Source organism: Gymnoscopelus microlampas (genome assembly GCF_963454915.1).
Source record: "Gymnoscopelus microlampas genome assembly, chromosome: 7".
Taxonomy (NCBI): domain Eukaryota; kingdom Metazoa; phylum Chordata; class Actinopteri; order Myctophiformes; family Myctophidae; genus Gymnoscopelus; species Gymnoscopelus microlampas.
The window spans coordinates 49,587,124-49,600,999 of NC_139944.1; the positions used below are offsets into that span (position 1 = coordinate 49,587,124).

The 13,876-nt window shown below is 39.9% G+C and overlaps 1 protein-coding gene across 3 annotated transcripts in view; it reads right to left on the reverse strand.

Moving 5' to 3' along the window:
* cpne5b (copine Vb) overlaps positions 1-13,876 on the reverse strand; it is a gene marked incomplete at both ends in the record, with an annotated part of 280,331 nt that overhangs the window by 34,920 nt on the left and 231,535 nt on the right. For 2 of the 3 annotated variants that reach the window (XM_084061233.1, XM_084061232.1), the window contains 3 exons: positions 1,386-1,447; positions 5,138-5,191; positions 12,343-12,418. In XM_084061233.1, the coding sequence (XP_083917359.1) occupies positions 1,386-1,447; positions 5,138-5,191; positions 12,343-12,418 (192 nt within the window). Of the gene's footprint in view, positions 1-1,385; positions 1,448-5,137; positions 5,192-12,342; positions 12,446-13,876 lie in introns of all 3 variants that reach the window. The other variant, XM_084061231.1, reaches the window with a different exon arrangement.

Here is a 13,876-nt window from a genome sequence, read left to right on the forward strand (position 1 = left end):
ATAGCGCGGCACTCGGTGCCGCGCTATGAGCTTGTATATCTGCTATTTTTGAATAGCCAAAGTTTAAATAATGGTTAAAGCGGTTACACAGATGCGTTCCTGGTTTTAATGGGTTAAAAGCCGACAGCCAGCCGGCTACAGCTGGTTTCAACTGGTTGACGATAACGTTTAATAATGCCTCATTACATACCACTACCCTGTGAGCAACGAATGACCTGACCTAACCTTAGGTATATAACCTCGTATGAGGCTGACAGAGATTCTTTTTATGTTTTTTATTTTTAATACATTTTGACATTTGGATTATCTCTGTCAGTCTCGATCAACCATCCCCAATATCCACTGAGTACTCCGTGTGTAATGGTGCTGCGCTTCTCCATACACGCACACATTCAAAAAATAAAGTGCTTAGCCTCAAGCCACAGATGCTACCCAGCGAATCGGGGCTTTCTTGTGATCTGAGATATTCTGTATTGTTGAATAAAGAAGGGTTTTTCATCCTGCCTGACTGTTGCCTGAATTTCACCCTACTCCTCAACGAGTGTAGTGGTGGCACTGTCAAACATTCAGTGAAAAATAGTTGTTGCAAAAACAGTAGATCTGCAAGCACTATGAGCTTGCAGATCGGTTATTTCCGGTAGGGATGTCCGATATTATCGGCCTCCCGATATTATCAGCCGATATTAGAATAAAAATGTAATATCGGAAAATATCGGTATCGTTTTTTGAAAGAAAAAAAACAGTCACTTTCAAATTAGAGCACTGCAGAAGGCAGGTGTTTGTGTCTCGTTAATCTCTCAATATCACAAACAGCAGAGGTCGCTGTTTTTCATTTTCTGTGGGGTCTGGCTACGCGAGACTAGTGTCTCGTTGATGCTCGTTAATGTTATAGGCATCAAAGGCAATTATGCTTCTGCATTGTCAAATAGGCCAACATCTAATCTAAGATTAGTGGGACTCATTCGAATGACCACTAGTGAGTTCCGGGACTCACTTAATTGAAAACCTAACATCACTGTATTGTATTATTTTAGATGTATTAGATTTAATTTCCGACGAAGACATATGGTGTGGAGGGGGGGGGACGACGACGACGACGACCAAGTGTAGACCCCTGGGGGACCCTCACCAACAAAGTGCACAGGGTCTAAGTGGTTAAGTGAGAGTGTGCTAATTACCGTATACATTTCAATTACTAGAAACACTTATTAATTATCACCAGCGTGATTTATTTTCTATGGTACAGCATAGCTTTGAGCTTGAGGTATTGCATCATTCCACATTCAAGCCAACATACAGTCTATGTGCTGCTCACTCACTCACTCACTCACTCACTCACTCACTCGCTCACTCACTCACTCACTCACTCACTCCCTCCCACTCACCCTCCCTTGATGTAATCCAGGAAAGTACACTCCGCCTCCACAGAGAAAGACAGCAGGGTCACCTGGGGATAAGAAAGCGACAGGGACAGAGAACATATGGCGCGTTACACATCGTAGTATAACCCGTAGCTTTTCTCTCTCTGTCAAAACACAAAACTGCTGCCATATGCCGACTTGATAACGAGATATGCAACCGGCTTGTCATTAGCGAAGGCTCACTAATAACACCAACCACACACCTCCTCCGGCGAGGAGAAGATGTGGGCTGTGGAGACCCACTGCTACCAGGATGACTGATGGGTTTATTTTAAGCGTTGAAAGGTGAGTTTGAAAATAGGATGAGAGGCATTTTTTTTGTGTGCGGTGCATGCCTCAGTAATAGGGAACACGGGGAGATGGAAATTGATCCCCACAGCACGCCATGTTATACTCCCACTCTGAAATTCCAGATAGTTATCTTCAGTGGTGGAAAAAAAAGTAGTCACATTTTTACTTAAGTAAAAGTGTCAATACTGCAATGTAGAAGTACTCTGTTACAAGTAAAAGTCAGAATTGGAATTAAAAATGTACTTGAGTAAAAGTACAAAAGTATTGGTATCAAAATGTTTGAAAATAGCAGATCTACAAGCTCACAACGCGACGCGTCGCTAGTAACTAAAGTTTTCAAATAATTGTAGTGGAGTAAAAGTACAATATTTGCCTGAGATGTAGTGGAGTAGAAGTAAAAGTATTAGAAATTGGAAATACTCAAGTAAAGCACAAATACCTCAAAAGTACAGTACTTTTCCACCACTGCATATCTTAGGAGTGCAATGTGATCCGTTTTCACATCACTTTTCCAATTAAAGAGTCATTTATTTATTTTTCAAAAAAATAAAATTAGCCAATTATTTTCCTCCCAATTTAGTCGTTTTGCCAACAGCCAGACTTATTTCTGGTTGCGTGCAGCCATTGCCAGTGATTTTTCGATTTTCCTAACTTTTCAAGTAGTAACAGAATATTTATCTCCAGTATGATCGATCAGGAGGCCACAAAAACCTACCTGACCTGGCGGAGACCTGTGCTCCAAGGAGCACTTTTTCTAGTTGCGTATTGTTTTTGCTCTTGTTTTGTTTTTGTTTTTGTTTAGAGTGTACATCAATTTGGTTCAACACTGTTGTTTTAAATTCTGCTCTATAAATAAAGTGGATTGGATTGCACTCCACCGTGGTGGAGGTACTTTACCCCTGCGCCTCCCAAGCCCCCTGAAGTGTCATTTATACCTTGAGGCAGATCTCTTTGGCTCATTGACATCCTTTGGAATGTCTCACAGGCTATGTGCCACTTGGTTCATGCTTCCTCCTCACACTGCATCATTAATGTTGCACAGCTTCGTCAGTGCGCTGATGTCTTGAGTAAATAAATACCCCCGATCCATAGCGTGTCTCATACAGTATAAACTAGGCTTAAAGCCTGTAGTGTACGTAATACCGTCTAATTTCCTATAACCACATTACAGATACTGGCCTGGTGGAAATCCTGTAAGTTGAAGCAGAAATCGGGACCTAAAAGTAATACTGCCCGAAGATACAAATTAAGAGCAAATGATCTCCCCTGGCCATACAAGCAGGGATCGTCTCTTGACAGAGCTTGGCTTGAGTTTGGTCTCCCATGTGGGATTAAACACCAAAACAGCCTAAAGTCTGTTTATTTGAAACTAAAACTCAGTGATGCGAGTGATGATGTGGAGCTAGCTGCCTCTACAAAAACTCTCTCTCTCTCTCGGTTACCGTAATACTTCAAATGTCTGCCGGAAGACATTGGATGGCTTTGCTTCTGCTTGGCACTTTCCTCTGTCATGATACAACACATGATGCGAGTACAAACTACAACAGCTGTTACAAAGTTAACGAGAGAGAAGAATGCAATTAAACAAAGTAGAAAGGGGCAGAGAATGGTGGATGCCTCGTTGGGTGTAGATACTCATTATTTTACGTCAAACAAAGATAAAGCCTGATTTATACTCTGGCGTACGACCTGTCAAAAGTAACAATTTCAGCGAAAGTTTTCTCAGAATAGGATGCCGGGGTTTAAGTAGTTAACTGACTCTTGAAGTCCTGGTGAAATTACATTTTTGTTCATTTTATTTTGAAGTTTCAGTCTGAATGAACGATTCTGTGCCTGTCGGTACATAACTCCGACGGCGCTGAGTTGGCTCAAGCGAACTTTGCAACGTTCGGCACGGCAACTCGCTCGGTGGTGCCTCTCGTGGCTCAAGTTCTCTTGAGCCGGCACACCTCCGCCGCGGTCCAAAACTATTATCTACTACTAACTACTTTATCGGCCAAAATAAATAGTCTGCGGTTGTCGGAAAAGAGAATACCGGCAGCGGTATTCGATCAGTCGAACAAATAGGGTTTGGCGCTTGTTTTCTGGTTTTTGCATTCAGCCAATCGCGTGGCAGGCAGGGCGGGGCTTGGTAGAATCTATTACCATTTAATAATACGCAGGAGGCAGAGACCAACAGTGTGAAGCATGTTTGTTACTACATTGCTTATTTCTAACTTATAATGTTTTCATATATATATATATGTTTTAGTGTGCTGATTACGTTTAAAATGAGTAATACACCGTCTGGACGTCACCTTTGAATGAGATTCAAAATGGAGTATAGCTATTAAAATCAGGTGTTTGGAAGAACGTGATCTATGGGAATCAAACAGGTGAATGAAATCAAGTAAGTATTCATAAGAATCTATCTATGTCATTGTTCACAGGAAGTAATTAAGATTGGCCTTTTAGGGACTTTTAATATTAAAAAATACACACAAATGGACCACGTACAGTATATATATGCTCTAAAAGTGTGAGACATGTATTTTTCATCTCCCCACGTCTTTAAAAGGGCAAATAGGAGAGAACAAGAGCAACCAGTAACAGTATAGTGCTGGTGAATTAACAATGTAAAGGTTCACTTGCTGCTCTTTCACAAAGGGGTTTTAATTAGCCTGTACGTATAGTAATATAAATTAATGAGGACAAGTCGCAGTCACACTTTCAACGCGTGCATTTTGCTCTGTTTGGCATCTCTGTAAAAACGTCCGATAAACACGTGCTAATTAAAGAAGACACTGTGGAAGAACTAGCCGTAGCAGTAGAAGGTCGTGTGAGGGCGGTAAAGCAGCGTAACTGCTACGCATTGTTAACTTGTCTTGAAGGTCTTTACGGCAAAATGTCACCGATGTGCGGTGGAGCAATAAAATGAGCTTATAACCAGTGGTGGAAAAAGTACAAAATGTACTTAAATTACCAAAATTAGAAAGTACTCGTAATGCAGGATGTCCCATTTCATACGTTTTAAAATGGATAAAATCTTTTGAAAATAGCAGATCTACAAGGCTATTTTCAAATGGCTGAAATGTATATAGGGCTGAAGTGGTTAATGTATTTATTGTAATGATAATCAAAATCTACAAAGTAACTAGTAACTAAAGATTTCTAATAATTGTATTGGAGTAAAAGTACAATATTTGCCACGTAGTGGAGTAGAAGTGAAAGTACTGAAAATTGGAAATACTCAAGTAAAGTAAAAATACCTCAAAATTTTACTTAAGTACAGTACTTAAGTAAATGTACCTGGTTACTTCCACCACTGGTAAAGCAGCATAATTGCAACGCATTGTTAACTTGAAGGTCTTTTTGTCAAGTGTCACCGATGTGTGATGGAGAATAAAATTACACCATTAACACCATTGTCAGGGCTCTATACTCACAGTTCCAGAATTGACGTATTTCTTTTTCTTCAGCTTTTTCTTGGGATTCATCACCTATAGAACACAGAGAGAGAGAGACAAACTAAATGTTGTTCTTTTGCAACTGTCAACGGTTCAATGGACATTATGGCAGTGTCATAAATATGATGCAAATGAGAAAAAAAGCAATCATAATAAAGTTATATAACAATACAGACACAACATAACACGAATCATATGACAGTGTCATTCGCCAAAAATAGTCGTCTATTTTGGCGAACAACACCGTCTTTCGACAACATGATGAGACACCAGGGTGACCAGGGAGTAGGTTTTTCAACCTGCCCCCATGCTACCTGAAATCTACCCGGATACACAATGAATTCAGTGTTGGTTATTATACCGTATCGTTGCTGTCGGGCAGAAACCTCTTATCTCCATATTCTATCCTTTTGTGTTTTTTCGTAAATGAACGCCCTCCTTGATCACAGCGTCACACAAAAGTATCAAAAGTAGCAGATCTACAAGCTCGAAACACGATGCGAATAAGCCACACGTTTCGAGCTTATAGATCTGCTACTTTTGCTGTTTTTGAATTTGAATCCTGAAACAAATCCGTTTTGGACATAATGAGGTTTCCATCAGGAGAGAGACGATAAACAGTATGTTATTATTGGTGAATGTGTGGGACTGAGCAATCCTTAAAAAAACATATTATTTACGATACATTTAGTATTAGGTGTGATGAAATAATGATGCCCCTGTACTTGGAGATTCCATTATCCCATTCTCCGTTGTTTTAGATTTATTTAGCTATTCAAAAATAGCAGATCTACAAGCTTGTAGCGAGTGCCACGCAAAGCAAACATTTGTAAAATATTTTGTTCCAGGGACCTCCAGAAACAAAGAATTGAGTTCAAAATGTTCACTTAAAAAAATATAATACTCAGATTCAGAAGACTCAGAAGATTTGCACAAGTTTTCACGGTTTCTCAAAAATAGCAGATCTACAAGCTCATAGCACGGCACTCGGTGCCGTGCTATGAGCTTGTAGATCTGCTATTTTTTAATAGCCAAAGTATAAAATAATGGTTATCTCTCAAATCTAAAATGCGTCATCCCAGAGTTATAGTGAGACTTTCCGCTTCACCTTTGCGATGACAGCTTTCACACAATTTTATTTAATCATTAGTGCATGCGTGGGAGTTTGACGTGAGAATAAGCAGATGCCTTGAAACAGATGTACGGTATATTGCTGTTACTGAAGCAGCCAGGAGAAGGTATCTGCTAATCATCATCGCTATTGATAGAACCACCGTGGTGTAAGATGGACCATCTGTGCATCAATCAACAACAGGCACTGAAATTCAAGGTACGGTCATATTATTTTCAACTTATTACTTGTTATTAGTTTGTTGAAAATGTTTGCTGCAGTCTCCTGTATAAGCCCATGTGGTCAGTGCAAAAACAATTTAAATCCGCATTACGTGAGATCAACTCTTAGCAGTCAACTCGTATTTCTTTCTGGATTTGTCACTTTCGAAGTTTCAAAGTTCAAGATACTCGCTTTATTTGCGGTGTGGAAGCTCAGATTGATTTACGTTGTTCCAAATAAAAATGACGTCACTACAGTATATTACGTCTATATTATATGTTATATATTATATTCTATGTAATGTACTCATGACACAAACAATAGTTTGAAAAATATATATATATATGTTTTTCAGGTGAACTGCGTCCCTGGTGTGTAAGGGCCTTAAAAGTACATATCTGCTCTTCAGGCCAACATCCAACATTAAATGTAGGCCTATCTGTTAAAAATGTCCACAAACCACATTGGAGGTCTGGCAACGGTACTTTGAGGTCTCCATCTGACAAATATCGTACATTTTAACAGCATGTTGATGGTCAAAAATCTTTTTAAAAGCCTCTGAAACACAGAGAGGTCCTCTCTGTCTGTAGCAGATAATCTAAGGGTGATGAAGAAAAATGTTCAGCCCAATAGATAATCTAATATATAGAGGGCATTTCCATCGCAGAGAATACATGATGAGGCTGGGTACAAAAAAACACTGAATCAGTGTCAGACATTTTTACTCATCTCTGGAGTAGCCTAAACGGAGAGGACCTCTCCCTGTTGGTTAAGTGTTTGAGTGGCTTTTAAAAGTTTTATGATCAACAGCATGCTTTTAAAAATGTGCCGCTTTTGTTCACCAGAACTCCTCAAGTAGCTACCTTTGAAATTTTAATTTGGCACGTTATTGTCCCGTGGCTTGTGGACGTTTTTAGCCCCACTAGCAGTGCAACTCCAAGGGTGGCAATATCAGGTGTGTGGTGTAAAGTAGATCTATAAGCTCACAACTGTGAGCTTGTAGATCTGCTATTTTCAAGCATTTTAGTACTTTTACTTTTGGTACTTTAAGTACATTTTGATTCCAACACTTTTGTACTTTTACTCAAGTACATTTTGAATTCTGGACTTTCACTTGTAACCGAGTATATCTACATCGCAGTATTGATACTTTTACTTAACCACTGCATGTGTGTTCTATTCATTTGCACTACTTTGATACATCCACCATGTTGGTCCCACACAAGATCTTGTGTGTTAATTACTGTCTGGATCGCCATAGAATTTGCTGTGCTCCGTCATGCTGACTTTGGTGACCCCCAAATATAGCCTTTCCTCCAGTGCCACCATTAGGCCAAAAGTTCCACTTGCACACAATTATCTCAAAATCAAATGGGCTTGAAAAGTTGCTCAGTGCATTCATGTTTGCCAGAGGACATTATATCCACATTTTATTTCTTCATAAGATTTGTACATTTAAATGTTTAAATGCACTTTCCTTTTGCCTGTGGACACACCCAACTGCTCATTAAGAATACTGCCAACTGCCAACCCTCCAGGCCCTCTCACAGTCTCACCAAAACACTTCTTAATAGTCGCCCTGTCAGTGTGTATCCTTTGCCAAATGGAAATAGTGGTTTTAAACACTTCATGGCGTTCTGTTTATTTATTTACTTATTTTTTGGATATTATCTAGCTTATCAAGAAGTTACAGATGACTACTTGCACTTTCCATTCGCTAGTTGTTACATTGATATCACTGGGTGGCAACTGCCGGAAGACGGGAGTCAAATGGAACTGAACTCTCAGCACATTCTTAAAGACCAAACTGGAGGTACTTTAGTTGGCAGATTTAGTTATGTATTTATTTGACTTTTTTCATGCTTTTATTTCATAGACCTTGATCAAGGGCTATGAAAGGGCCCTAACCCTAACCCTAACCCTATGAAAGGGCCCTAACCCTAGCCCTAACCCTATGAAAGGGCCCTAACCCTAACCCAATGAAAGGGCCCTAACCCTATGAAAGGGCCCTAACCATAACCCTAACCCTATGAAAGGGCCCTAACCCTAGCCCTAACCCTATGAAAGGGCCCTAACCCTAACCCAATGAAAGGGCCCTAACCCTATGAAAGGGCCCTAACCATAACCCCCTTTAGCTCGCTCAGTGGTGCCTCACGTGGCTCAAGTTCGCTTGGACACAGAAGGGGGGGCGTGGTTATAGCACAAGCTGTATAGGCTTTAGTATGTCGCGGAAATGACCCCGGCATGAGGGGTCACTAGTGGGGCTCTAGTCTTGTTGCTAGATAAATGCATGTACGGACACACGCAGTGGTGGAAAAAGTACTCAAATTCTTTACTTAAGTAAAAGTACCAATACTGCAATATAAAAATACTCTGTTACAAGTAAAAGTCCAGAATTAAAAATGTACTTGAGTAAAAGTACAAAAGTATTGGCATCAAAATGTACTTAAAGTACCAAAAGTAAAAGTACTAAATATTTGAAAATAGCCGATCTACACGCTCACAACGCGTCGCGATGCAACGTGTTGTGAGCTTGTAGATCTGCTATTTTCAAATAGCCTAGGTTTAAAATAGGGCTAAAGTGGTTAATGTATATTTCATAATATAATAATTTACATCTTAAAAGTAACTAGTAACTAAAGTTTTCAAATAATTGTAGTGGAGTAAAAGTACAATATTTGCCTCTGAGATGTAGTGGAGTAGAAGTAAAAGTACTGGAAATTGGAAATACTCAAGTAAAGTACAAATACCTCAAAATGTTACTTAAGTACAGTACTTAAGTAAATGTACTTAGTTACTTTCCACCACTGAAGATATGGTTACTTGGAAGTAATGGGTGATGGGTACGAATGACATTCACTCTTAGACATGGCATGGCCCAGACTAATATCACTGCGCAGATATTATTCTGGAACTTCGGTGTGGAAGATTAATTTCCAAGGGGCGGTTAGTTATACGAACAGATTCAAATGTCACAGCAAAAGATTTCCCACGTGGGCACTGATTGTGCCAGACCAATATGCCCAGGGCTATTTATTTTTAAAGCTGTGACAGATTTGTCTGCTTTTCAGGCTAATTCACTCTATCACATATATAACACATTATGTATGAGTATCCCATTAGGCATGGAACAGGAACAAGCATGCCCGCCCGGAGACAAAAGATGTCTGCATGCACATTACTTCAATTCTCTGCGGACAAAGTGGCAGCACTTTAAATTAACACAGGGATTTGTCTGACACACTGAAGGACCTGCTGATCCAAAAACTAAAAGGACCTTTCTTTCAGCAAACCAACAGGACCATAACGTTCAACAAAAATAGCTCAAATAGCTCACACCACTGCTCAGTTGTTGTGAGCAGTGGTGGGAAAAATAACTCAAAATGTTCTACTTAAGTAAAAGTATCAATACTGCAATCTAGAAGTACTCTGTTACAAGTAAAAGTCCGGAATTAAAAATGTAATTGAGTAAAAGTACACAAGTATTGGTATCCAAATGTACTTAAAGTACCAAAAGTAAAATTACCAAAATGTTTGAAAATAGCAGATCTACAAGCTCACAACGCGTTGCAACGCGTTGTGAGTTTGTAGATCGGCTATTTTCAAATAGCCTCGGTATAAAATAGGGCTAAAGTGGTTAATGTATGGTGTATGGTGTAACGTTTTATAATGTAATAATTTATATCTACTAAAACTAGACCATACCCGTCAGGGGATATGAGCACCCAAAGTGCGTCATGGTCCGCTTGTTTCACAGATGTGGCAACATCGGCGCTTGTTTCACACACATGATTTGGCAACCCGGTGAACACAAAAACGCTAATAAACAGCTGACATTTGGGGAAAGCGAAAAAAGGGCTTCGGTGTTCCGTGCACATGGTAATAGTCAATGGCTGCGTGCAAATGCAGATCAATTGCTCCAGCCACTGAGGAGAACCGGGCAGAGAGAATTTTGGGGACAAACAGAGCCACAGAGCTTTGTCGAATTATAGGAGGATAAGTAACTAGTAACTAAAGTTCTCAAATAATTGTTGTGGAGTAAAAGTACAATATTTGCCTCTGAGATGTAGTGGAGTAGAAGTAAAAGTATAGACAATTGGAAATACTCCAGTAAAGTAAAAGTATCTCAAAATTGTACTTAAGTACAGTACTTAAGTAAATGTACTTAAGTTACTTCACACCACTGGTTGTGAGCTACATCTGCTATCGTGATATTGATTTGAAGTCGTATCACCCAGCCTTGGAATACAGCATTTTGGTCAACTTTTGTTGTTTTTAAAATGTGCTTTATAAATAAATTGACTTCACATGTACTCTCCCAAATGTCAAATATCATTCAAAGTAGATTTCTGACAGGTGTTTAATTTCTATCTAAAATCTGTCTCTTATTCTACGGCGGTGTCTTAAAAAGAAAATCTATATTGTTATTCCTCTCATGAAATTGGACCATGAAACATGAAATGACTGATAAGCCTTAAACACATTAAACCCCGAGTCCCCAACAGAGCCCTTGTTCCAAATTCTAGAGATTAATGCTTCGATCCACACCAAGACATTTTTCAATCAGTTGTGCTTGTAATTCGCATAGACACATGTATTGTGTGTGTCTCATATTAGAAATCATAAGCTATTGCTGTAATCATTCTTAATCCCCATCATGCTCTTCTGTTGAGCCTGTTTTATGCTGTTGCAAATGGCTACGGTATATGTGTGGCTGTGCACCCCTGTGGGCACCCAGGCAAATAAAATGTAGGGATTTGACGAATAGGAACATGCAACATTACATATCATACCTACATGCACAAAACAAATGCCCTTTAAAACAAAGGGAATTAGTAATGCATGGAATAAATTGTCGTCCTCAGGTGTGTGGAGAGAGTTTCTCTAATCCGGTAATAAATGGATTTGTGTGATGAAGGGCCAGAACGCATTGGAAGACATGCACACGCCAACATGTGTAAAGCCTGCGGCGGTATATATACTTAGTTACACGCAGGTGTTGCTGCGCATCAAAAATAGATGATCTACAGTCTCATAAATAATGCATCACAGTGCAACGCATAGTGAACTTGTAGATCTGCAATCTCTTTTTTAGCTGTGTGACACCGGTGGGCAACCAACTATAACTCGGGTGTAAGTGTGCAGAATCACATGCACACGTACAGTATGTATGCGCGCGCGCACACACACACACACACGTTTGTATTACTATACTTGTGAGGACATCAACGCTTTAGGACAGCCATTTTATGAATGCCATTTAAAAATATTTTTTTGCCATTTTAACCGTAAGCCTAAAGCCGAAAAACAGCAGATCTACAAGCCCACAACGCGTCGCGCTGCGACGCGTTGTGAGCTTATAGATTGGCTGTTTTTCGGTGCACGACACTGGCGCGCAACTAAGTATAAATCATGTTTAACTCTAATTCCAATCCCTAAACCTAACCTCTAAATGTCTAATCCTAACCTGAATGTTTTTCTAATTGTAAACGTATCTCTAAAAATTATTTCTTTTTAACTATAAAACAACCATTTGTCTTGTGAGGACCAGGAAAACGGTCCTCACAATGTATATTTCTTCAAATTCTACTATACTTGGTCCTCGCAAGTATAGTAATACATACAAACACACACACACACACACACACACACACACACACACACACACACACACACACACACACGAGCGTGCAAACACATACGAATGAGGGAAGGAACTAAAATAGAACACCGATGGCAGGAGTAGAAATGTCACTGGTGTCAGAAATATATATGTTTCTTTCAAAGATGTGTATAGCTAGATGCCATTTCTCAGGGTTCACAGTGAGATCTTGTTAGAATTGATATTCACCTCATAGACGTTGAACTGGCTTTGCCCTCGGGCCAGCTCTCTGTAGCTGGTCGTAAACTCCCCGATGAAGTCATGACTGCAACAAATGATAGAAGAAAAGAGGCTTCATTGAATGCGGAGTAATAACAACAGGGTTGCCGTTGAGACAAGATGGTAATTGAAGCCCCTTGGTGAGCATCACAGACCTAAACCTAAAAACAGAACCTACAGTATATGTGAAAGTCTTAATTAAGTATCCAAACAAATACCCAAGTTAAGTACAGACTCACACATTTGGCCTAGATAGAATACCACATGCATTTCCCTTATAGAGCAATGTTGAACTCTGGGTTGGAACGTTGGGTTGTGTACCTGTTGGTGATACAAGTACAAATATAGCTGCAAGCAGCGATAATACGGGGCCAGGAGAGAGAAAGAGAAATGATAATTCCTTTAACAGGTCAGTTCATGAAAGTCTTTGCGGTCTTGTTTCCAATGAGGGCCTGTGAGCAATTAGGGGTTAAGAGTCTTGCTCAGGGACAAATTTCATCGACACATTTGCTGACCTGGCCTGGAATCGTACCTGGGGCAACCAGAGCCTCTGGCTCCCCAGGCGGGCTCACTAACCACTCAGCTAAGCTATGTCCGCCCCTGAGAGAGAGAGAGAGAGAGAGAGAGAGAGAGAGAGAGAGAGAGAGAGAGAGAGAGAGAGAGAGAGAGAGAGAGAGAGAGAGAGAGAAACGGAATAGATTGAAGATAGAAACGGAATAGATCGAAGAGACAGAGAGACATGGAAACGGAATAGATTGAAGAGAAAGACATGGAAACGGAATAGATGGAAGAGAGAGCCATGGAAACGGAATAGATTGAGTCATGTTTTTTGCAATTCAACTTAAATGAGTGTGCATCAAGTGAGGCTTGAACCAGCAACTTTGTGGTCGTGAGGCGCTCTTAGGTAGCTGCAACACTACCTATAGTGCTATAGCTTTGTCCAGGCTGATATTGTCTGTTGAGGATCACAAACTCTTGCCTTCTGTCATGACCCAAGCCCCTGTTTCACTAACACTAAGATCACTCGTTCACAAACCATTTACCAATTAAGAAATTGTACATCTCCTCAGAAGCAAAACTAGTGAAAGTAGCCGATCTACAAGCTCACAAACCATTAAAAGTTGTCAGATTGTACATCGGCTATTTTCACAATGAAGTATGTTATACATTGAAAAAACATACTCTCATTGCTATCTGAAAAGTTGTGAGATTGTAGATCCGCTGTATGTAAAAAACACTCAATTAAGTATTTCATGTTATCTTTAACAATTGCAGATGTATTCATGTTGTGTGAAATGCAACTTAGATGAAGTCTGCACCAAGTGAGGCTTGAACTGGTGACCTTCAGGTTGTGGGGCACACATTTAAGCGAGAAGCCACCAACAGACAAGAACCTGTGAAAAAGGAGATCACACAGATCATACAGTTTCACGCAAATAGCTGAAAAATCCTGGGTTTAAGTGTTTTTCAAACTGCTCAATATTGCGGACAATCTAAGGGCGCT